General features: G+C 51.8%; 1 protein-coding gene and 2 long non-coding RNA genes across 8 annotated transcripts in view; 1 reads left to right on the top strand and 2 right to left on the bottom strand.

The window, feature by feature from the left end:
* Window positions 1–24,296, top strand: part of LOC127472701 (uncharacterized) — a 250,451-nt gene that overhangs the window by 81,616 nt on the left and 144,539 nt on the right. The window lies entirely within an intron of this gene.
* The window catches only part of LOC127472700 (uncharacterized), a 140,608-nt gene that overhangs the window by 9,586 nt on the left and 106,726 nt on the right, over window positions 1–24,296 (bottom strand). The window lies entirely within an intron of this gene.
* IFNAR2 (interferon alpha and beta receptor subunit 2) overlaps window positions 1–24,296 on the bottom strand; it is an 81,379-nt gene that overhangs the window by 9,374 nt on the left and 47,709 nt on the right. For 2 of the 4 annotated variants that reach the window (XM_051791226.1, XM_051791227.1), the window contains exons 1-3: window positions 3,907–4,065; window positions 1,954–2,278; window positions 682–777 (exon numbers count right to left, since the gene is read on the bottom strand). The exons of the other annotated variants lie outside the window; for them this stretch is intronic. In XM_051791226.1, coding sequence (XP_051647186.1) covers window positions 682–712 — 31 coding nt within the window. In that variant the 5' untranslated portion in view covers window positions 713–777; window positions 1,954–2,278; window positions 3,907–4,065. Of the gene's footprint in view, window positions 1–681; window positions 778–1,953; window positions 2,279–3,906; window positions 4,066–24,296 lie in introns of those variants that run through there. 4 annotated transcript variants of the gene reach the window in all.

Genomic DNA, 24,296 nt, shown 5'->3' with positions numbered 1-24,296 from the left:
ATAAAGCCTGACTCCTCAGGCTGTAAACTGGGTGTTAGGAGGCCTGAGAGATAGGAGGGTGCTCCTGTGCTCACACCCAGTGTGGAACTCCCCACCCTGAGGGAGGCACTGGGCATTCCTGCCTGAACTGGAGGATAGATAATCTTGGAGTCTTGGGACTTTTGGAACCACTCGTGGGATCCAGAGGAAGACTGCAGACCATCGCTCTCAACCAGACTGCAATCACCACCCTCACCCAGACTGCACCACCACTCTCACCAAAGGTTTTCCCCTCTCCCTTTCCTTTGGACTCAGGGGGCCCAAGGAACACCACTCTGTTCATGCCCCAGGGTGCTGGGTTATACATTTGGGTTTGGTGGGTTAAAACCAACTGTTTGTCTGTATAATCTGTATTTATTGTATTATTTTATTAAATTGTTATTCTGACTTATAATCTCTCTTCTGAGTTGAGTTCATTTCCCTGCTGGTTTACCTCTGAACCAGCACAGTTTCCCTCCCTCTGGTCATGGTTTTGCACAGAATGGAGGATGCAGATACAAGACATGAGATCCTTCTCCTGTGAGTGACTCCAGGGCCAGCTCTATAAACACACAACAGCCCCTGACTCTGGTAATTCAGCAGAATTACCAGTGAACAATTCCCTGTAACAGAAAATCCTCTCTAACAGGTTCAGGCACTCACCAAGCTGATAGAAAGGCATTGGCACATCCATCAGGGTCCCGTGGAGATTAACAAACAAACCCCCCTGCTTGGAAAACAAACATTTTGCTTCTGTACCTACAAACACATGGGAAAAAAAATCACATTCAGCAACTCATCCTAGTAAATTATCCCAGTAAAGGACTTGCAGAGAAACCAAGGTCTTATATAAAGTTATTTTAACCTCTCCAATGTTTGGGAGAGGACAGTGGTACTGAAAGAGTTACAGCTTTGGGGCAGGACCACGATCCTTAACATTTTTTTGACAACTTTAGTCAATTTTATGGCAATAGCACTTCGGTTTCTTAACACAGAAAGGGCTATTACCACTTCAAATAAAGACAGAAACCACCGTATGATTATTTGCATTAATTCTGCATTAAGAGAGCAGCTGGAAATTCTATGCCACTCACTCCAACTTTGTAAGCACAATGAAAATAAACTTTGGTTGGCTTTGTTGGAAATAGTACATGAACTCATCACTTGCAAAAAGTGTCTCCAGAAAGAGGGTAGACCAGGAAAGAAAAACTAAATATAAGGAAGTTATGGAATTTATATTATAATTTTTAATGCATAAGATCTGTTAAAATATTCCTTCTCTTCAATGTTATTATTCTACTCTATTTAATATCCTCAGGGTATTAATATTCACAGGATCTGATCTTGAATTAGCTGGGCAAGGGTACAACTATTTCTAAAGAATCCCCTCCTCAAGTTTAATAAAAATAAATAGCTTTTTATTTAGAATTGTTTGAAAATACAGCATTCTTTTCTCTGCAAAACAAACATCTTAAAATTGAAAATCACGACAGAGCATATTATGGTCAAACTTGTGTTTATATATCCATGTATTAACACAGTATATAATCCCCCTGTTCAAATAAACTAACAGAACCCCTTCTCTGAGCAGTCAATCCTCCTGTGCTCACAGTTCTGGCCCAGCTGGAGGAGGTCACTGGTGGGGAACCTGCACCTGTACAGCTGACAGTCTGAATTCCACAGACAAAGAGAACATTCTCTTCCCTCAGACTGGTTCTTCTCATCAATTCATTCAAGCAGCAGAGGCATTTAAACAACAGCTGCCCCTGCAGGGTGGGATTTTCCAGGTGGTTCACAGTTTTCCCATAAGGAGAAAGCCTGGAGGACCCTGAATTCACTTCACAAGTTATTCCCTTTGTGTGTTAATCCCTGCAGTTAATCCCAGCCATGCTCCAAGCACTCCAGGAGGGCTGTTGTGCACATGGATTTACATACCTTGGATCCTCGCTGTCCATGCTGTCAGGAATAACAACTATCCCACTCTTGGAATCTCAAGTGGCTCCTGGAGGGCTCTGGGTGCTGAACAACACCAGTGTCTCACATGATGCATATTCCAAGCAAAGCTGTGTGTTCAGCACCTTCCAACACGTGAGAAAACGTGCTCTGATGTGTTTATCTCCAGGGCTGCACAGCTCTCTAAAGCTGGATGTCCTCTGTCCTGTCAGTCCCAGGGAAACTCCAGGGGAAATTCCAGAGGAAAACCATTTCTGTCAGAACTCTGCTCAGCTTTTGTGACTCCTCTTCAGAGCTCCAGGAATCCCTGCAGAGAAGCCATGGAAACAGCAGTGAGTGCAGCCCCTCCTCAGCCAGCCTGTGTTCACAGCAATTCCCTTGGGAGCTGCCTGGAGCCCCTGGTGCTTCCAAAACTGTCTCACACTTCCACATCATCCACAGCTCGAGTTTGGGTTGGGAGGGACCTTAAAGCCCATCCAGTGCCACCCTCTGCCATGGGCAGGGACACCTTCCACCAGCCCAGGTTGCTCCAAGCCCCGTCCAACCTGGCCTTGGGCACTTCCAGGGATCCAGGGGCAGCCACAGCTTCTCTGGGGCCTGCAGGGGAACGTGTTAAACCCAGAATAGCTGGGGTTGGAAGGGACCTCTGGAGATCCCCCAGTCCAACCCCCTGCCCAGGCAGGGTCACCTGGAGCAGGTGACACAGGGATGTGTCCAGGTGGCATTGGAATGTCTTCCAGAGAACAACTTCCCACCCTCCCTGGGCAGCTGTTCCAGTGTCTGCTACCTCCATGGAAAGAAGTTCTTCCCCATGTAGAGGTGGAACTCGTGTTTTAGTTCATGGCCATTGCTCCTCATCCTGTCACTGGCACCACTGAGCAGAGTCTGGCACCATCCCCTGACACCCCTTGGAGATAAATACAATCACTACTGAAACCACACAAACCAGGCAGCTGCACTGACAGCCGTGGTGTTATTCCCACATTCTGTTGCTGGGGGACTTTGGATAAGTCATTTCTAAGGATAAGAAAATAATTTAACCTTAATAATCCAAGTGCATTAACCAGCAGCCCGTTTTCCATGGGCTGCCACAGTGCTGCTGGTGAGGGCACAGCCCCGAGCTGTGCCAGGGGAGGCTCAGGTGGGACAGGAGGAGGAATTTCCTGCTGGAAAGGGTGGTGAGGCCTTGGCAGGGGCTGCCCGGGGAGGTTTGGAGTGCCCAGCCCTGGAGGTGTCCCAGGAAGGCCTGGCCGTGGCACTCAGTGCTCTGGGGTGGGGGACAAGGTGGGGATGGGGCACAGGGGGGATCCATGGGCTGGGAGGGCTTTTCCAGCCTCTGGGACTCTCTTTTCTATCATCAAGGTCATTAAGGAAAAGATGGAAGTGAAGCAGAAGGAGAACAGAGCCGACAGACCGCGGGGGATCCACATCCAGCACAACCATTTCCTTTTGTCAGCCGTTAATGAGGAGCCCCCGGAGGGACCAGCGTGGGGCCCCTCGGGGTGCCCCGGTGTGAGGGGGGACACAACAGCGGGACAACGTTATTGTCACAGCCCAGCACTGCCTGCTTTTCCTCACAAACATCGGGCCTTGCTGCAATAACCCACACCTCGCACTTACTGGGCTCAGTTTTGCGGGCTGTGACGCCGCCGAAGGTAAACCCCAAGGGGTTTTGGGCCCAATGTGCGGTTCGGGCGGTGTCACCCCGAGAGGGGCCGCAGGGTCACGCATTCGGGCCCCACACGGCGCGCACAGGACACAGAGGCACTTCCAGGAATCCCGGAGCACCGAGCGCAGCTGCAGCAGCCGGGCAGGCGCCCACAGCCCTGCCCTGCCCGGCCCTGGCAGCTCTGTGGAGCCGCTCCGCTGCCACAGCACAGCGTGAGGGAGAGCGGGGGGCACCACGGGGCACACGGCGCTGCTCTCCAGCCGTACCTCGCAGCGGGGAGTCCCCGCGGGCTCCGCTCCGGCTCCTCATCGATCGTCATTGTTCCTCATTGTTCCTCATCGTTCCTCACCGACCCTCCTCAGGCCCCATCACTCCCTCGGTCCCTCCCGGGCCGGAGCCGAGCGGCAAATGGCGCCGGGCACGGGGCGGGGACGGCGCGCGGGGTGGCCACGCCCCCGCCCCAGGCCACGCCCCTCGTCCGCCAATCAGCGCAACTACTCCGTCAGGCCACGCCCTCAAACACTTCAGGTCACGCCCCCGCACAGCAGACCACGCCCCCAGATGACAACGGGCCACGCATCCATCCCTCAGGGCCACGCCCCATCCCGTTAGACCACGCCCCCAGCCCACCAGGCCCCTCCTCCAGCCCACAACACGACGCCCTCACCCGCCAGGCCCCTCCCCCAGTCCACAACGCCACGCCCCCACCCGCCAGGCCCCGCCCCCAGCCCGTCTTTGCGGCGGTTTCCCCAAAATCTGTTGTTTTTTCCTGCCTGTTCTTTCCCGAGGTGAATTCACGGGCTCTGCTCTCCCAGGGTTTCGCGCTGAAGACGCTGACACTGCGCTTTCCTCCCCCTTTAGCATTTCCTTCTCCCTTTATCTGTCCATTCCCCACGTCTCCACGTCTTTAAACTACAAACACAGCAACAAATGAGATGTTCAGTGATTTTAGGGTGAGTTGCAGGCAGTTCCTGCAACTCGGATTAAACTCAGGAATTACTTTTTTGGGATTATAAATATAAATATTGCCTCCACTCGTAGCTGTTCCTGATCCTGGACACTGAGCAAAGGGCTCCCCGTCAGGAAGGGACCCGAGGCAGGCAGGGAGGGCAACGAACAGGAGTGAAACACTGCCTGTGGAATTTGGAGTGCAATGGGGAGCCTGGTCTTGGGCTCTGCTGCAGGAAACACTGACTTTATTTTCCAAAGAAAACTGGGAAGAAGTTGCCCAGTTGAAGTTCACTGGGAGTGAACTTCAGAGAGTTGATGTCCTTGCAGAGAGCTGATGCCCTCGGTTCTGTCGCTGTGTCTGTGTGTGTGCACAGGGGGGAGCACAGGAGGCTCTGGGGAGTCTCCACTGGGGGCTTCCAGGGCCTAAAGGGGCTCCAGGAGAGCTGGAGAGGGACTGGGGACAAGGGATGGAGGGACAGGACACAGGGAATGGCTTCCCAGTGCCAGAGGGCAGGGATAGATGGGAGATTGGGAAGGAATTCCTGGCTGGGAGGGTGGGGAGGCCCTGGCCCAGGTTGCCCAGAGAAGCTGTGGCTGCCCCTGGATCCCTGGAAGTGTCCCAGGCCAGGTTGGACGGGGCTTGGAGCACCCTGGGCTGGTGGAAGGTGTCCCTGCCCATGGCAGGGGTGGCACTGGATGGGCTTTGAGGTCCCTTCCACCCAAACCACTCTTTGTTTCCACATAAATCCCTGTTTCTGTGCTGTCCCTGGCTGAGCTGTTGCTCCCTGAGGGATGTCCCGGGTGCTGCTGGCAGGAGGTCGGGGCTGGGTGAGGAGCATCTGGTGACATGTGGGACACGCTGGGAGGAGCTGAGCCAGGCAGGGAGGGAGGTGTTTTGGGGAAGTAGCTGAGATGCTGAACTTCCTGTTCAGGGAAGGGTCTGCCCTCTGCTTCTCAGCTGCCCTTGTTGCAAAACAGGGGTTCATGAAACAACACGGGGAGTTCACTGTGACCTAATTTAGAACCATTTAATGGTTTGGGTTGGAAGGGACAGTAAAGCTCATCCATTCCACCCCCTGCCGTGGGCAGGGACACCTTCCAGCAGCCCAGGTTGCTCAGTTTGTCTGTTCTGGGCAGAGAGGGGGGGTTTGTGTTCTGGGCAGAGAGGGGGGTTGCTCTCTGGGGCAGTGGCAGAAACATTTCCCTCTGTGGTTTTGGTGCTGTGTGTGTGAATGTGCAGCAGGAATGTGGTTTCTGAGGGACTGAATTTCTGCTGAGAGCTCTGTCTGCTTGCACCCCCCGACACATCCTCTTTGTGCTGCTCACACCCCACGCTGAGCTCCTGCTCTGTGCTCTGGTTGCTGGGGGGGTTCAGGGTGCACAATAATTGTCACAGCAGTTGGCTCCTGGTAGGTGTGCTGGGAAAACTGTTCTGAGCTCAACTGTGTGGACTCTTCTGAAACCTGAGTGCATCCAAAATTAGGACACACTGACCCTTCCCTCTGTTTTATTTTAGATTTGTGTACAACCCTAGAATTTTTCTTTTTTGTATGTTCATGTTTTGCCAACTCGGCTCAGAGAGGAATTAAAAATGTGCAAGGTTTTCAGGGGCATTTTTTTATTTAAGGCTTTCCCCATTCAAGCAATTGGAATGTGTCTTTTTTTGGCCTGAAGGTGATGCTGTTTCTCCAGGAAAAAAGTCCTGGAAAATCCGCTGAAGAGGAGTAATTTGGGAGTCTGGTAGAAAGTGCTTGTGTTAAAATTCAATATACACCTATTAATGCTGTTTGAGTGTGTTGGCAAGTTTTCATCAGCACTTTGGAAGACTGAGGCCTCCCTCAGCAGAGCTCAAAAGTACTTTATGAAATCTTCCAGCATAGCATGGACCACTGAAAAGAGAAGTCAGTTTACTTGTCATTGTTCATGTACATCTTCACTCTGCCTGCTTGTGCTGGTTGTGTTCTCTGCTGTGCTCTCAGATCTGTTGGTGGGAGAGAGGGGTGATTCCTGTGCAGGTCCCCCAGAAATGCCTTTAAGGTTTGTGTTGAGAGATTTCACTGCTCGAGGCGAGAGACAGGAGCGGGTTTGTGGTGTCACTGCAGTCACACCTCCTTTCTGTCAGCTCTGCCCCCCCTGGGCTGTGTTTCTGTCAGCTCTGCCCCCCCGGGCTGTGTTTCTGTCAGCTCTGCCCCCCTGGGCTGTGTTTCTGTCAGCTCTGCCCCCCTGGGCTGTCCCTCACCCCAGCTCTGACACACAGGCACCTTGCTGACCTTCAGCCCAACTTCCTTGTCTCCCTTTCTTGTCTTTGCAACCTGGGGAGAACCTTCTTTTTCATTGAGAACTATTTTGTTTCTTGAAGGGTTGCTTAAAGTGCCATTCCAAGTGGGAGGGCAGGAGGAAGTTTTTGGCTGGGAGGGTGGGGAGGCCCTGGCCCAGGTTGCCCAGAGAAGCTGTGGCTGCCCCTGGATCCCTGGGAGTGCCCAAGGCCAGGTTGGACAGGGCTTGGAGCACCCTGGGCTGGTGGAAGGTGTCCCTGCCCATGGCAGGGGTGGCACTGGATGAGCTTTGAGGTCCCTTCCAACCCAAACCATTAAATGATTCTATTCAATAATTCTATGATTGTATATATATATCTATCTATCCATATCTATATTTCCCAGATGGATTTGCAGGAAACAGAGCTTATCCTTGACACTTCCTTTGTTTGGGAAGACGTGGCCCCTTTTCCAGTGGATAATTATCCTTTCAGGAAATCCTGTATCCCCTTTCCAAAAGATGCTGCTCTCTGAAGTCTTGGAAAAAAATTCCAAGTTGCCACAAAGGACATTTTCACCTGCTGCTGAATGTTTTTACAACTTACTCTGAGTGTGTTGTGTGGAATAAATCCAAACCTACTTCTATTACTCCAAGTAGTACTAATTGCACAGAGACAGTTTTTACACAAACAAGGTAATATGTGAACTCTTTTCCATGGAATATGTAACTCTCTTCCACCTCTGAGCTCTGGACATGGCTGTTTGCAAGCCAGATGCACAGAAAAGTACTTTAGATCCCTTCTTTCTTAATGGTTGAAGCTTTAATTTAAATCATGGGAGTGTTTCATTATTGACTGAACGCAGCATTCCCTTTTCCAGCCTATTAAGGAAATCCTTCTTCCTGCTGGTGAGGTATCATAATACAGAGAAATCTTAAAATGTTCTGGTTTAATAGTTATTAATTGGAGGTTACATTACAGAGCATTAATTTGCCTGGCTAATATTATTAATTTGTCCTCTTTATCAGGATGGTTCTGTTTGCCTGTGCTGCCCTGATGTATCCTCCAAGATCAGCTGAGGTGTGATTTGGTGTCCCACCACCAGTGAATTTGGTAGCTGGCCCGTGGTTTTCACTGCCTGTCACGCAATTTAAAAAATTGTTTAAAAAATATCTGTATAAATAATATAAATATGCCTTCTTAAGTCAAATTCTTCGTGCATTTGTGCTGCCTCAGTGAAGTCAATTAAACCTCGCAGGGTCTGCAGTCAGGGGGTGCAGAATCTGCTCTCTGGTGGTTTCTGTTCATTAAAAGCCAGCACTGAGCTAGCAGACTATCAACTGCTTTCTGGGGCTGTGAAACACTCTGAAAAGGGTTGGGGTTTTTTTGCTCAGAATACTCAGTTTTGGGAGAACTTCACTGGCCCTGTCACTGCTGAGCCCCTGGCAGGGGCAGAGCTGCACAGTGCTGAGTTATGAGTGTTATTGCCAGGGTGGGACCGTGAGTTTCACACTTTTCTCAGACAAATATGAACACAGGAACATGGAATAAGTGTTTCCCAAAGCAGGTCCTGCATCAGCTGAGCTTTCACTGTCTGCAGGCTTTAAATCCGGTGGCATCCCCGAGGGCTAATCAGTATTGTGGCAATTAGTCCACACACCAAGTGAAATAATAACTCACAGTTTCCTTGGTTTGGTTTGCTTTGTCTCTTCACTGGGGTGTAACACAGAAGTGCCCAGCTGATGGGAAGGCTGTGTGGATTCAGAGCTGGGTTCACTCTGTGCCAGGTGCTGTTCCTTTGGGAGGAGGACGATGTGCAGCAGCCAAGAGCCCAATTCCCTTGGGTTGAGGGATGTGGGAGGGCCTCAGGGGGCTTTATTTCTGTATTCCCTTTGGTAAACTCCAGCCTCTGGAAAGCTGCTGCTCTCCAGTCCTGGCAGGTTTTCCCTCAGGGTGTGACAGGCACCATGCCCGCCCTGGAACTCACACAAACCACCCCGTGGCTGCTGAAGAAAGGGGAGGAAATTGTGGTGTTCCTGGAGCCCTGCAGAAATTTACAGTGGGTCTGAGGTTTGGGGGGATTCCTGCAGCTTGTTAGTCCTTTATTTCACAAAATGTGGGGTCTTTGCCAAAGTTTTTAAGGCTTGTAGCCTCCCAAGATTGTGGAGAGCAGCAGAACTACCCCCACAGCAAGATTTGGGGGTTCCCTTCCCCTGGGGGGGGTTTATTTTGCTGGTGTGGGAGGGAGCATTTTACCCTACCAAGAGCACACACAGCTCTGGCCACTGGCCCTCAGTGGCTGCAATAACCTGGAGGATTATCCAGGAATTTAGGAATTTCAGCTTTCTTCTGTTTTTTGCAGATGGCAGGACACAGTGCTTACAGGGATCATGTGCAATATCATTCTTTAGTCTGGCTCCCCTCCTTTATTTTGGGGAAATACTGCATAGCTTTGCCAGGAGATGGCAATTGGAAACACTTATTGTAAAGCTCTGTTCATTTAATTTTACAATTTGAAGCACCTTCTAATAAAGGGATTTGGTTTGTAGTGGGGATGTGTTGTTAATTATCATTAGACCTCTGCTTTTGATGAATGCTGCTAATTAGTTTCTGCCCTTGACTTTTTCCAATTAAGGAGTGGATACCTTGGTGCTAAACATGTGGGCATATTATCTAATTAGATGGAAGAAACATGGGCTCTCTTTCCAGGTAATTATTTTAACTTCCAGGAGTTGCTTTGCTCTGCCCGGAGCTGGGGCTGGCTCTGGGTGAGGGCACAGGGAGTGCTGAGGCTCCAGCCAGAGGGGATCAGGGATTACAAACAATTTCTCCCTGCAGGAGTGGTCAGGCCTTGGAATAAGTGTCCCAGGGAGGTGGTGGAGTCCCTGTCTCTGGGAGTGTCCCAGAGGTGTCTGGATGTGGCCCTTGGGGACGTGGATTGGGGGTGATCCTGGGGGTGCTGGGGTGGGACTGGAGGATCCTGGAGGTCCCTTCCAACCCCGATGATTGTGGGATTCTGGGATTTAGACCTTCAGCAAGGCAACCCTTAATCCTGATCTCTCTTTACACAACCCACCTGGGAGCATCTGTAGAGTTGCAACACAACAGGAACTCCCGTGAAGTTAAATATTGATTTACGTTGAGTGTTTATCCGAAAGCAACAGGGTTTTTTTAGGACCAGTTGGATTTATAAAAACATTCACATCATGTTGAATACAGTTTATTTAAGACTGCAGGGATGTGGTCTTAACATTGTCCATTTGACAATGTAAATTTGAGTGGCCAAAGTGGCCATTCCTTCAGAGAACTCTGAATTCCTTGTATGGGAGCTACTGTAAAAGTGCAAATATTCCCATGGCAATGGTGCATTCTAGTGGAATTTCATGATTCTGCATATAGAATCAGAAAACTATCATTCTCCTTGTTTGCATAAACCACTACTTTACACTTCTAAGTAGTGGATGGAAATCCAGAGAGGATTAAACTAAATGAAGGAACAGATCATTTTCAAAGGCTAAAGCCTGACAGATCCTGGAGCTCCAAAGCACGAACTAACCACATTTCTCCAACTTTACTTTAGAGAAACCTTAGCATCTCTTTGCTTTGAAAATGAATTTTACCCAAATCCATATGCTTGCAAATAATGGTGCTGGATACCACAGAGTCAGCTCTGATACTCCCTTTGTAAATTTGTCCAAACTATTCATTTTTTTAATATATATAATCTATTTTTGTTCTATATATTTACATATTTTTACATGATGTCCTGATTTTGCAGGTCTGCTCTTGAGCAAGGTCTCTCCTCAGTGATTAGGTTGCATGTCTTGAATCCATCACACAAGCAGGGCACAAATAATCATAGAATCATAGAATGGTTTGGGTTGGGAGGGACCTTAAAGGTTGGATGGACCCAGTGCCACCCCTGCCATGGGCAGGGACACCTTCCACCAGCCCAGGGTGCTCCAAGCCCCGTCCAACCTGGCCTTGGACACTTCCAGGGATCCAGGGGCAGCCACAGCTTCTCTGGGCAACCTGGGCCAGGGCCTCCCCACCCTCCCAGCCAGGAATTCCTTCCCAATATCCCACCTAACCCTGCCCTCCTCCGGTTCCAAACCCTTGTCCCTTGCCCTGTCACTCCCTGCCCTGGTCCTGGGAGCTCCTCTCTGCTGCCAGACCCGGGGCTGCTGCTGGAGCTGCACATCCCTGCTCGTTTGCAGAGCCTTGGTCTGCAGCTGGATTACATCTCATCCAGCACCTCTCCTGATCAGGAATTCTTCAGCTGCAGATAGGCTTTCACCTTTGTCCTGTCAGCCAAAGCCAGCCCTCGGCCCCAGCAGTGAGTGACAATGACATAAAAAGTATATTCTGTGGAGCTGTTTGGGTTACCAGCCACGGCAGTGTCAGTGCACTGCTCCCTCATTACCATACACATGGCATTAAATGCAGATTTCCAGGGAGGGTAAGCAGAAGTTGGTGCTCAAATCCCCGGGAACAATGGGGTGGGATTTGTGCAGCCCCCTGAACCTGTCCCCCTTAGTGGATGTGAGAGCATTAACTCCTCGTGGGTGAATGTGTTATTGACTCTGAGTAAACAGCCCTTTCTAAAGCCCCTGCAAAGTGTTATTGGCCAGTAATACACAGTAAACAGACAAAGAACGACACTGTGACAGTTGGAACAAAGGGGAGAGAGAGAGGGGTACAGATAATGAATCATTAATGCTCGGGAGTTGTGTGCTGCCTGCCGACAGTTGCCTGAGGGAGGTGAGTGGGAGGGCTGAGACTCTCCGTGTGCTGTGCTCCACCAGCTCCTGGGCAGCCCCCTCCAGTGCCTGACCACCCTTTCCGTGGAGAAATCCTTCCTGGAAAACACCCCCTGTAACTCCCAACACGTCCCATGCACAGATTTCATCACCTACATTTTCACTCCGTAACATTTTAGTTTTGCAAATTTAAAATTTCGAAGCCCCCAGTGTGAGTTGTGTGCAGAAAAGGAGTTATGGGCCATTATGCTGAAGGTAAAAATATGCTGGTTTCCTCGTTCAGGTGTTTAAGGGATTTTATTTTATTTGTTTTCTTTAAGCTGAGAAAAAGGTGAAGGACAAGAGTGAGACAGTGACTGCGTGAGTTTGAAAGCCAGAAGATGCAGAGTCTGAAACAGAGGCACTGTCTCAGCCAGGGCTGATAACCAGCAACAATTATTGTCATTTTGGCAGGGGCTGCCCAGGGAGGTTTGGAGTGCCCAGCCCTGGAGGTGTCCCAGGAAGGCCTGGCCGTGGCACTCAGTGCTCTGGGCTGGGGGACAAGGTGGGGATGGGGCACAGGGGGGATCCATGGGCTGGGAGGGCTTTTCCAGCCCCAGGGATCCTGGGATTCTGTGAAAGAGGCAGGTGGGGACTCACTGATGGTTCTTGAGTCTGGTGGGAAGAGCCATGTGCGGGCTGGAAGATGAAGGGAAGGCTGTTCCCTGGTGAGGTGAGGAGGGTTCCTCCAGCCCCAGGAGAGAAATCCCTTCATGCTCCTTGCCCTTCTCCCTGCCCACCTGCCTTGGAGCACTGCAGGGTTAACTCTGCAGCTCTTCCCTTCTGATCACACTGAGGGCACAGCACAGCACAGCACAGTTATAGCACAGTTATAGCACACACAGCACAGTTACAGCACAGCACAGTTATAGCACACACAGCACAGTTATAGCACAGCACAGTTATAGCACACACAGCACAGTTATAGCACACACAGCACAGTTATAGCACAGTTATAGCACAGTTATAGCACAGTTACAGCACAGCACAGTTACAGCACAGCACACACAGCACAGTTACAGCACACACAGCACAGTTATAGCACAGTTATAGCACACACAGCACAGTTACAGCACACACAGCACAGTTATAGCACACACAGCACAGTTATAGCACACACAGCACAGTTACAGCACACACAGCACAGTTATAGCACAGTTAAAGCACACAGAGCACAGTTACGGCAGAGCACACCCAGCACCTCTGCTGAGCAGCCTGGAAGGGACATTGTCCTGGCAGCTCTCAGTCCTGTCCTGGGAGGGAAACGTCCTTGGCCTCTGGGTTGCCCCTCTCGTGCCCGGCCCCGGGCCAGGCTGTGGTGCCAGGCTGTGGTGCCAGGCTGTGGTGCCAGGCTGTGATGTGGGGCAGGCAGGGAGAGCAGAGAGCCAGGGGCACCTTTGGCTGGCTGGCTGTGCTGAGTCCAGGGCTTTTCCTGGCCGGGCAGTGCCCTGTGCTGCTCCAGCGGGGCCCGGGGCTGGGCACTCGTCTGGGTGGTTAATTAAGCCTGGCTGCCCGGGAAGGCCCATCTGTTCCAGGTAAATGCTGCTCTATTTTCTCCCCTTGGCAGGCAGACAAAAAGCTCCCGTCAGTTCTTGCAGAGGATGGACAGAGGGGCGGCCTCGTGTGCCAGGGTTTGCATTCCTTCCCTGCCTTCCTGGAGGCTCAGCAGCCAACATGGAGTCACACTGAGTGCCATGTGTTGGGATAAAATCAGGGTACCTCCCTCCCCATGGCTGAACACGGAATGTTTGCAAAGCATCCGCTCCTCCTGCTCTGCTTCCAGGGGCTCCTTCGCTTTCTCCAACATCTCCTCTGGCTGCAGCTTCACAGAATCCCAGAATCCCAGAGTCACTGGGGCTGGAAAAGCCCTCCCAGCCCATGGATCCCCCCTGTGCCCCATGCCCACCTTGTCCCCCAGCCCAGAGCACTGAGTGCCACGGCCAGGCCTTCCTGGGACACCTCCAGGGCTGGGCACTCCAAACCTCCCTGGGCAGCCCCTGCCAAGGCCTGACCACCCTTTCCAGCAGGAAATTCCTCCTCCTGTCCCACCTGAGCCTCCCCTGGCACAGCCTGAGGCCGTTCCCTCTCCTCCTGTCCCTTGTTCCCTGGCAGCAGAGCCCGACACCCCCCCCGGCTCCCCCCTCCTGTCAGGGGGGCTCTGTGTTATAACCCTGGTCCTCCCCTGCTCCCAGCCTTGTTTGGTGCTCCAGGGAGGGCCACGGGGAAGGAGCTGGTGCCTGCTGTGACAGTGTGACAGTGTGACTGTGACAGTGTGACAGTGTGACAGTGACAGTGTGACATTGTGACTGTGACAGTGTGACAGTGACAGTGTGACAGTGAGCTCGCCGTGCCCCTCATGCTCACACAGGGGCTGCTGTTGCCACAAGAACTGCAGGGTTATCCTGGCACCACCTGCCCTGGCACGTGCAGAACTGCCCCGTGCCACATTTCAGGGGCTGGCAACTGAGGCACTGTAAGGGCAGAGAAGCAAGTCACCCCAAATCTACGAGGTGTGATCCCAGCCTTCCCAAATCCTAGAGGATGCCTGGGTTCCAACCCACCTTTGCTGTTGCTCTGCTCAAAAAATCATTAAGGTTGGAAGAGACTTTTGAGATCCCCCAGTCCCACTGTCACCCAGCAGCACCATCCCCACCCCTGAGCCGTGTCCCCAGGGGCCAGAACCATATCCCCAGGTGCCCAAGTGCTTGGTGAGGGCGTTGGAGGAGATCCCAGCCATCGTGGACAACTGAGCACTTGTCAGCTGCCCTTTCAGAGACCCTTGTCAAGGCCACAGCGGGTCTGTGTGTCCTCTCTGAGCTCCTCTCTCCCTCCCTGCTGTGCCTGCTGTGAGCAGCACTCACCAGTGAAGAAGGAGCAGCTGGGATATTCCATGATTCTATGATTAAACCAAAATAATGAGGGGGAGCTGAGAAGTGCAATCTAAATCCTACAGACATTGGATAGGAATGTGGGGACTGATTGCCCTGATCCTGTCCAGTGCAAACTGGGAGTGCTGGGATGGGGCCAGTTGCAGTGGGGTTCCCCTGTGCCAGGGGAATGTGGCCACCCCTGGAGATGGGGAGTTAAAATAAAAGGAGTTTGAAGAGCTTTACTTCATCCCATTTGAAAGTCTTGCCAGGGACTTGTCAGCCTTCTGTTGGCAACACAGCTCCTGCCCAGGATGCTTAAGAATATCCCGGGATGGAAGAGCTTTTAGTTGGTTTTCATTTTTAAAATTGATTTTCACTCTGAGTCAAAGGTAGAATAATATGTGAGGGCACTGGTGATGGTCCCCAGATTGAGCTGGAGATGAGAAGTTCCTCACATAACCCAAGTACATTGGAGGAACAAATTTGGAAGGACTTTCGAATTATGGAGCCTCCTGAGTTGGGAGGAACCCACAGGGATCACCAAAGTCTGACTGACTTTACTGACACTCCTGAGCAGGGGGTGCTGTGAACAGAAGAAAATGCAACACAAATATTGCCTGGAAGGAAAAATACAGAGGTTAGCACTTCTAACAGGAAAAAACATCTCAGTTCTAAACTTCTAAGTAGCCTGGAGAAGACACTGGCACTGTGTGGGTAACGCTTCCCAAAACTCCTGAACTGTGCTCTGAGCAGGGCAGGTCTTGTGGCAGCTGCACTTGGAGCCACCAGCCCCAGTCAGGTGTCCCAGTGACTCTGGTTTCAGGCCCAGCTCTGCCCACAAAGTGCCCCCAAAGCTGCCTTCCCACCCCGTGGGGAGCAGGGTCTGGGGGAAGGAGCTCCACCAGCCTGGGCTGGCTCTGTGTGCTCAGGAGTGAGGGGCTGGGGAGGTTCTTGGGCTCTGCCTCCCTGGGCTGGGCTTCAGCACGGCTGAGAAACATAAACCCCTATTTCTGCAGCCACACAGCAGCTTTCTCCAAGGCCTGGGCATGCCCAGCAGTACCTGGGCTGTTATTTGTGTGCAGCCCCTGCTTGCTGCTCGGGGAAGAGGCTCTTCCTTCGCTGGGGCTTGTGCAGCAGCTGGTGCTGCTCTGGGCCTGTGCTTGGAGGTGCTCCTTGGGTCCCCACAAAGCCTCTGCAGTGGGGAGTCATGGAATCATAGAAGGGCTTGGGGTGGAAGGGGCCCTAAAGACCATCCTGTTCCCTTTAGGGAAGTCCACGGAAGCGACGTGAGGTCGAGAGCTTTTGCTGGTGGGGAGAACGGAGAGCTGCTGAGAAGAGATCCGAACAATAAAGCAGTTGTGAAACACAAAATAGCCCAAACCTCAAGCCCTGAGTCATCCTGAGGTGCTGGGCTGCACAGACTCTCACTGCAGGCTCAGTGGTATCAGCTTTGGGGTCTTGGTTAGTGAAAGACTCGGTGGTTTACGCTCAGGAAGAGAGGCTGAGGTTGTGTGTGGCTGGAAGTGTCGTGTTCTTGGTAAAACATGTTTTGCTTTTGCAAGCTACACCCACAGTCTCATAGACTCACAGAATTATAGAATTGTTTAGGTTGGAAAAGCCCTCCCAGCCCATGGATCCCCCCTGTGCCCCATGCCCACCTTGTCCCCCAGCCCAGAGCACTGAGTGCCACGGCCAGGCCTTCCTGGGACACCTCCAGGGCTGGGCACTCCAAACCTCCCTGGGCAGCCCCTGCCAAGGCCTCACCACCCTTTCCAGCAGCAAATTCCTCCTCCTGTCCAGCCTGAGCCTCCTCTGGCTCCCTCCTCCTGTCAGGGGTTGCAGAGCCAGAAAGTCCCCCCTGAGCCTCCTTTGCTCCAGTCTCAGCATCCTCACCTTTCTCTGGAGAAGCAGCCACAAGTTTAGGTTTTGCTGTTTCCTGGTCCTTCCTCTGCCACAAAAGAGAAATGGAAACCTCCCCTGGGTGTTCTCAGCATGTCAGAGAGTAATGAGCAAACCAGGTATTGCACTGAGCCACAGGGCCATGCTGCAAAACATCCCCAGTCTGCTTAGGAAAAGGTATGAGTCTAAAATTCATTTGCCTAAAAATAGAGCAGTTGATTTTTTGGGGTCTGACACCGTTGCCCGTTTTCTGCCATCGGTTTCCCTGTCCCTGGGAAGGGTTTGGGAAGGAAACAATTCCACGGGAGGTGTTCAGATCACACTGGCAGCAATCAGCACACGTCTTGAATGAATAAAATAAGGACATTCTTGCCAAGTAGTTCCACAAATGCTCAAAAAACAAAGACTTAATCTGGGCTCAAAGACACGTATCTCAGCAGATGTGTGTAAACCAACTCCAATCCCCCGGGAGCAGTACTTAGGAGTTATTCTTAGGCGTCGGAAGGACAAGGATGGTCCATCTGTGAATTTATTACGCGAGATGAGAAGCATCGTATGAAAGTCATTGCTGGCCTGGAGGACGGCGGGGCTGAATTTTCAGGAAGTTTAGAGGTCATGCCTAAAATCTCTGTTTAATTAAAACACAATCCCTCAGAGTCTGAGCAGAAAATGCCGTGTGGAGCCTCTGTTTTACTGAGGTGTGGCTGGTGAGTAGAGCACAGGTAATTTTGCTGCTGGGTTCAGGGGAACCAGGATCTTGTGGACTGATTGGATCAATACAGGAGTTTTTACTGACTTTTTTGATATTTCCTCCTCTGTCAGAATAAATCTCTTGAAATGGCAGGAACAGAAATGCTTTAATAATTGATGATTTAAAATATTATGCGAAGATTCTGGTGCAAAGATACCATTCTGTGGTGCAGAAATGTCCAATGTTATGAGTGATTTCTTAATTTTTCCATGCAAGGTGTCAGATAGGAAAGTGAATTAAGAAAATACCCAGAACTGTAGCAGTTAAAAATCCTCTTAGACCTGAAATTTTTTTGAACACTTGAAAAGAACTAGTTTGAAATACTGCTTCCTTCTCTACCTGCAAACCTACGTGGGAAAACTCAAGACTTGTGGAATTTGATTCCTATTTTAATTTGATTCCAAAGAGGGCATTGCCTTTGGAGACTAAATCAGTGCTGAGAGTCCAGGTGGATGTTTGGTCAAAGAAGTGAAAACAGAATTACAGAATCCCAGGATCCCTGAGGCTGGAAAAGCCCTCCCAGCCCATGGATCCCCCTGTGCCCCATCCCCACCTTGTCCCCCAGCCCAGAGCACTGAGTGCCACGGCCAGGCCTTCCTGGGACACCTCCAGGGCTGGGCACTCCAAACCTCCCTGGGCACCTGGGCTCATGTCCAGCACTGTCACCAGCACCTCCAGGGCCTTTCCCAGCTTTCCAGCTGCTCTGCCCCAAGCCCAGAGCATTCCATGGGGTTGTTGGGACCCGAGGGCAGGACCCAGCACTGGGCCTTGTTGACCCTCACACCACTGGCCTCAGTCCATCAATCCAGCTTGTCCAGATCCCTCTGGAGAGACTTTCCTCCTTGCAGCAGATCATTACTCCCATCCAGCTCAGTACCCAGAGGAATTTGAACGTGGGTCTTTCACCATGTTGATGAACACACTTAGGGCTATTCTGTAAGGCCTTCCAAGACAGGGGTTAGACATGTTAAAGAAGAAGTGGGTGTTAATATATTTTGGTAAAGAGAAAGCTGCCAGCATTTTAAATGTGTGTTTTGGTAGAAACAGATATTTGAATCTCTGTTTCACGTTGTAATAAGTGCTCAGTGCCTGAGCATCATGACTGTGGCACTCTCAAAATAACAGGAACCCAGGGACTGGAAATCCAGGGTGAGCAGCAACCTCTGCCCCTTCTAGAAGACCAGACTTACCCACCATGAGACAGGATATCCCCTGCCATGCTGAGCAGTGCAGGGAAACACAGCACTCAGTGACTAGAAGTGTCCTCATCCCTTTCCCCTGCAAAGGGAGTTGTCTCCAGGTGTCCTGGCTGGGAGGGAATGTTCCAGGGAAGGGACCATCACTGCTGTCCATGGCTTTGCCTGTGGATGGGCAGTAACGTGGGTGGCTTTAATTCTGGGAGCTGGATTTGTCCTCCCTCCAAACTGGCAGAGAGTCAGGGGGCTAATGGCCCAGGAGCAGGATTTCTAGTGACAACTCTTTCCATAATGTGTTTAAAACTGTTTAGGTTTAAACCTGCAATGAGCAGGTTGTCAGTAGGAATGCAAAGAGCATTTCCAGCATAGGGGTGGAAGAATCCACCTGTTCTGCTCATGAATTAGGATCAAGCTTCCTTTTCAGGAAGAACTTTTTCACTCAGGAATTTTTCACTGAAAGGGTGGTGAGGCCTTGGCAGGGGCTGCCCAGGGAGGTTTGGAGTGCCCAGCCCTGGAGGTGTCCCAGGAAGGCCTGGCCGTGGCACTCAGTGCTCTGGGCTGGGGACAAGGTGGGGATGGGGCACAGGGGGGATCCATGGGCTTCCAACCTTAATGATTCATTGATTCCTTTTCTTTCCACACTTTGCCTGGCTAGGAGAACAGGAGTTTAGCTCATGGTTCCTTAATGATTCTTACATCCTCAATAATCTGGCAGGAGAAAGAAGCAAAATCAGCAGCACACTTGATTCTGCTGCGGTTCTTCAGCATCAGAATAACTCTTAAACTGAGAAATGGGAAGGAGCAGGAGAAGCCAAGATTGTGGTAGTGGTTACTTTATATTGAAAGAGGTATTATTATTTTGAAAAAATATTTTCAGATCACCATCAAAGAAAGAACCTTCAAATTGCCCACAGAGTTTTACCCAGAGAGATACTCATGACCGGGGCAGACTTGAAGGAGGCTCTGATCTGTGGGTTTTTTGTTTCCATTTAGGTAAAAGCAGTAATCAAGACTAATTACACCTTTCTCAAAGGCAGAGGCTCAGGAGTCAGCCCTGGCTGCAGCCAAGTTCATCCCTGGTCCCCTCCCAGGAGATCTGGACCAGTTGCATATCGACTGATGCTCTTGGCCGAGCCTGGAGGCACTTGGAGCACCCGGAGCTGGGCAGTGCCAGACCTGCCCCTGGGAGGCTTCTGTGCCTTTAGCTCTCACACTCTCTTATTACAGTTTATTGCCAATTTTAGTACTGCTTTGAAACTCTGGTTGTTGAAGAAAATATTGTTTTCTGTCCAAGGGATTCCTGCCTGTCCCAGGGCCATCCTTGAGGGATGAGCAGGGAGTGACGTTGGCAGCAGCCAGGGGGAGTTGACGGAGTGCGATCGCTGCCTCACCACCCCACAAATCCTTCTTGTGACACCGAAACTGCAGGATCAGGCTCTTCCCCTTCTTCTCCAGGGAGATGGGAAGGAGGTGTTGGTCTCCAGGGATTTCTGTGTCACCCTGTGCACACACCTGCTGGGAGGGGAGCTGGCCCCAGACTGGGGAGTTTGTGATCTCTGCGTGTCAGATCACAGTCACAGGATATGCTCAGCTGGAAGGGACCCACCAGGATCATCCAGTCCAACCCCTGGCCCTGTGCAGGACTATCCCCAAGAGTCACACCCTGTGCCCCAGAAGATCAGCCAAACCCTTCTGGAGCTCTGGCAGCCTTGGGGCTGTGCCCACTGCCCTGGGGAGCCTGGGCAGTGCCCAACCAGCCTCTGGGGGAAGAACCTTGTCCTGAGATCCAACCTGAGCCTGCCCTGACACAGCTCCAGTCATTCCCTGGCTGCTGTCCCTGGTCCCCTCAGAGCAGAGCTCAGTCCCTGCCCCTCCTCTGCCCCTGCCCAGGCAGTTGGAACTGCACTGAGGTCTCCCCTCAGCCTCCTCTGCTCCAGCTGAACACACCAAGTGCCCTCAGTGTCCTCTCACAGCTTCCCCTCAGGGCCCTTCCCCATCTCTTTGCCCTCCTTTGGACACTCTCCAATGGCTCCATATCTCCCCTATATTGCGGTGCCCCAAACTGCCCCAATATTCCACGGGATGTGCTGGATGCCATCGGCCTGACCAACGCTGCTTTGCTGCCGCAGAGCAGCACAGATGAGTTATTTTTAATAAAGGAGAGGTTTCAGGGTGGTCAACTCGAGCTCCCCTGTGCACGGCGGCCGCTCGCCGTGGTGCTTCCCTGGGCCCGTGGGGCCGGTGGAGCCATGCCCAGCCCTGGTGCCAGGATGGAGCCCCTCATGGCAGAGGGCCTGGGCAGAGCATGGTGCCAGGATGGAGCCTGTCGCAGCGTAGGCCTGGTCGGAGCGCGGTGCCAGGACAGAGCCCCTCACAGAGGAGAGCCCGGGCATCCCACGGTACCAGGATGGAGCCCCTCACAGGGTAGGGCCTGGGCATCCTGCAGTGCCAGGATGGATCCCCTCACAGAGGAGAGCCCGAGCATCCCGCAGTGCCAGGATGGATCCCCTCACAGCGTAGGGCCCGGGTGGAGCGTGGTGCCAGGCCGGATCCCCTCACAGTGTAGGCCCGGGCAGAGCATGGTGCCAGGCCAGATCCCCTCACAGCGTAGGCCCGGGCAGAGCATGGTGCCAGGATGGAGCCCCTCACAAGTGTAGGCCCGGGCAGAGCATGGTGCCAGGCCGGATCCCCTCACAGCGTAGGCCCGGGCAGAGCATGGTGCCAGGCCGGATCCCCTCACAGCGTAGGCCCGCTCGGAGCGCGGGGCCGGGCCTGGCTGCGGCGCGGGCAGGAGGCCGCGAGGCCTCTCCGCGCGTAAACAGCGGCAGCTGGTGACACAGCATGGAGCGCCGGGCCCAGCACCGCGGCAGATGCAGCTTCAGCTGTTATTGGGGACGGAGCGGCGGCCCCCGAGCCCGGGTCACACCAAGGACCCGCTTCCAGCGTGACAGGCCCGTGTCAAACTGCCAGTCTCGCTGCTGAAGCGCTGCCACATCTCCGGGGCGGCGCAGCCCCAGCCCGGGGTTCACAGGCCAGGGGACAAAGAGATCACGGCTGGCAAGGATTCTGCGTGTGCGCTGAGCTCTGCAGCTCGACTTTCGGAGTTTAAGACTTCGCTCAAAGCTCTTTTTCTTTTTTTTTTTTAAAAAAAAGGACGATTCCGCTGCGGTTGCTGCGTGGCTTCGTGTCGCCGCTCCGAGCTCTGAAACGGCAGCAAAGGAACCGGAGGGAACCAGCTCTCCACATCTCTCAGGACATCAGTTTATTAACAGCTTTTAAAAAATTGTAGTCTGCAGGGTGATCAAAATGTTTTAGAGAGGACTTTTAGTGGAAAAGGCCTTTTTTCTGGAAAACCTGCGAGAATTTCAGGCAGCGAAGTGATGCCAATAATCAGTGACCCCCCCCTCAGTTCTGGGCTGCCTCTTACAGAGACACTTCACGGTGTTAAATTCCCTTCTCTCATCACCTTCGGAAGCCAAACTGAGCTAGAACTCTGTGTTGTTTTCAGTGTAACACAGCAAAATTCAGATTTATGACATAGTATTTATCATTTTGTGACGTGCAGTATATACAGATTAACCACACTGATTTTTCAGTTGCTCACACCGCAAAATTAAACATTTTAGGAAAGTCTTAGAATTTTAAAAGCAGTTTTTGACTTCATTGTGACACTTTCTCTTGTAGAAGTTAATCAAGAGGCTTTAAAACATCCCAGGAGAGGGGTTTTGACACTGCCCCACAGGATAGTACATGGTGAGCACAGTCCTCAGGCACAAAAGGATACACCCACTCAATCCTAAAAAATTAAAATGTTTCTAAAAAATAAAGTATCTTTCTTCTCCTTTGTCAGGATAATCTTTAACTGAGTAAACAAACCCACAAAAGGAAAATAAAGAGAAATCCCAGGCAAGGCAACAAGAGAAAGGATTGTGATGGGCCAGCTTTAGGTCTGCAACTTAAAAGGCAATTTCTTTAGATCTCTTGCATTCAAGGGGCTGTGGTTGTATTTACTGAGGGATCAGTGGTGGGAATTGGGGATCAGCAGGAATTGAAGCCTGAAGCAGCATTGCTACCCTGCTGCTGCGGGTGTCTATAGAAACAGATGGAAAAAGAAAAAGGATAATAAAAGGGCAATATAGAAAGATGTTCAAAGAGCATCCAGTGCGAGATGTTCCTGTCCTGACCTTGGCTGAAAACACGGGATGGGGGAAGCCAGGGAAGCTTGTGCTGGGGCTGGCACAGGGATTGCTCCCTAATCCTGGGTGCACCAAGTGAAGCCCTGGAATCGCTTGTATTTTGATGCCTAAAGGAAAGCTGTCGGATTTTCCAAGGTTTTAAATCCCCATTCCATTTTACCTCAGCACACCTGGAAATCAGGTCAGTGTTTGAGATCACCAGCACGGTTCACTCCTATTTAACTCCTGTGTTTTAGGCCAACACATCCACTGGAGTTGGGTTTAAGAGGATTACCCTCCTCTGTGGATCATATCCCTGACCACTGCTGTTTCCCTCCCCGATTGTCATCCAAGAAATGTGAGGGGTTTATTCATAAAATGACCCAGCGGGATTGATTTTTAGAATTTGTGGGCATCCAGCCCTGGGGGCCCAACACAGCAAAGACATGGAGCTGCTGGAGAGAGTCCAGAGCAGGCACCAAGAGGATCCCAGGGCTGGAGCAGCTCTGCTGGGAGGAAAGGCTGGGAGAGCTGGGATTGTTCAGCCTGGAGAGGAGAAGCTTTGGGGTGACCTGATTGTGGCCTTACAGGACCTGAAGGAGCTCCAGGAACGATGGAGAGAGACTATTTCCAAGGGCTGGAGGGACAGGACAAGGGAGAATGGCTTCAAACTGCCAGAGGGCAGGGTTAGATGGGATATTGGGAAGGAATTCCTGGCTGGGAGGGTGGGGAGGCCCTGGCCCAGGTTGCCCAGAGAAGCTGTGGCTGCCCCTGGATCCCTGGAGGTGTCCAAGGCCAGGTTGGATGGGGCTTGGAGCAACCTGGGCTGGTGGAAGGTGTCCCTGCCCATGGCAGGGGTGGCACTGGATGGGCTTTAAGGCCCCTCCCAACTCGAACCAGTCTGGGATTCCATGAGTTTTTCACTGCAGAAAGAGACAAGTAAAACCGGTGAGAGCTCCCAAGCACCGTTTCTAAACCCCTTCCAATCTCACCTTGCTGCACTTCCACCCCGGGCTGGTGGCAGGGAGGGCTTGAGGAAGCCTTGGGAAAAGCCCTGCTCTGCCAGAGAGGATTTTCACTGCTTTGGGGCAGGGGCTGGAGACATGTAGGGCTTGAGACAGAGGGTTTAATTTGGATTGGAAGCGTTCCAGAAGGTTTCTGGTCCAACCCCTGCCCTAAGCAGGGCCGGCTCTGGGATCAGACCAGGCTGCTCAGGGCTTTGCTCAGGAAGGTCTTGAAAACCAAGGATGGACCCTGCACAACCTCACTGGCCAGAGGCTTAACCCAGGAAAAGATGCCCAAGGGCAGGAGGGGAGGAGTGATGGGGGGTCTGGAGTGTCCTGAAGTCTGTGGCAGCACCTGGAAGCTGTAGGGAGCAGGAACTCTGGAAAAGGAGTCTGAAGGAGCAAATTGTATTGCAGCCCATGGGAAGTCGATTCCTGAGAGAGCAATTGTCTCACCATTGCTGTAATATCTGGTTTGGGGGAGAATTCACTTGTTTTCCAAACTGCAGAGTCTCCATGGAGAATCCTGGACCAGGAAAACCCGGAGCCCAGATATGGGGAAGGAGGTGTTGGTGGAAAGAAATCGATCCCGGCGGGTGGAGGGGCATTGTGGGATGATAATGAGGGAAATGCAGATTAGAAATCACCCATTTTTCACAATATCTGTGTGTTCTTTAAAAATATAAATCTCAGAACACACTCAACACACAGTGTTTCTGGAAATATCTTAGATATCTTACAAGGGATACAGGAACAC

Source organism: Manacus candei, unplaced genomic scaffold (assembly GCF_025592945.1).
Source record: "Manacus candei isolate 608988 ecotype Guabito, Panama unplaced genomic scaffold, ASM2559294v1 h1tg000031l, whole genome shotgun sequence".
In the NCBI taxonomy this organism is placed as follows: Eukaryota; Metazoa; Chordata; class Aves; order Passeriformes; family Pipridae; genus Manacus; species Manacus candei.
The sequence above is the reverse complement of the archived record's forward strand: the minus strand, read 5'-3'. Positions and strand labels throughout refer to the sequence as shown.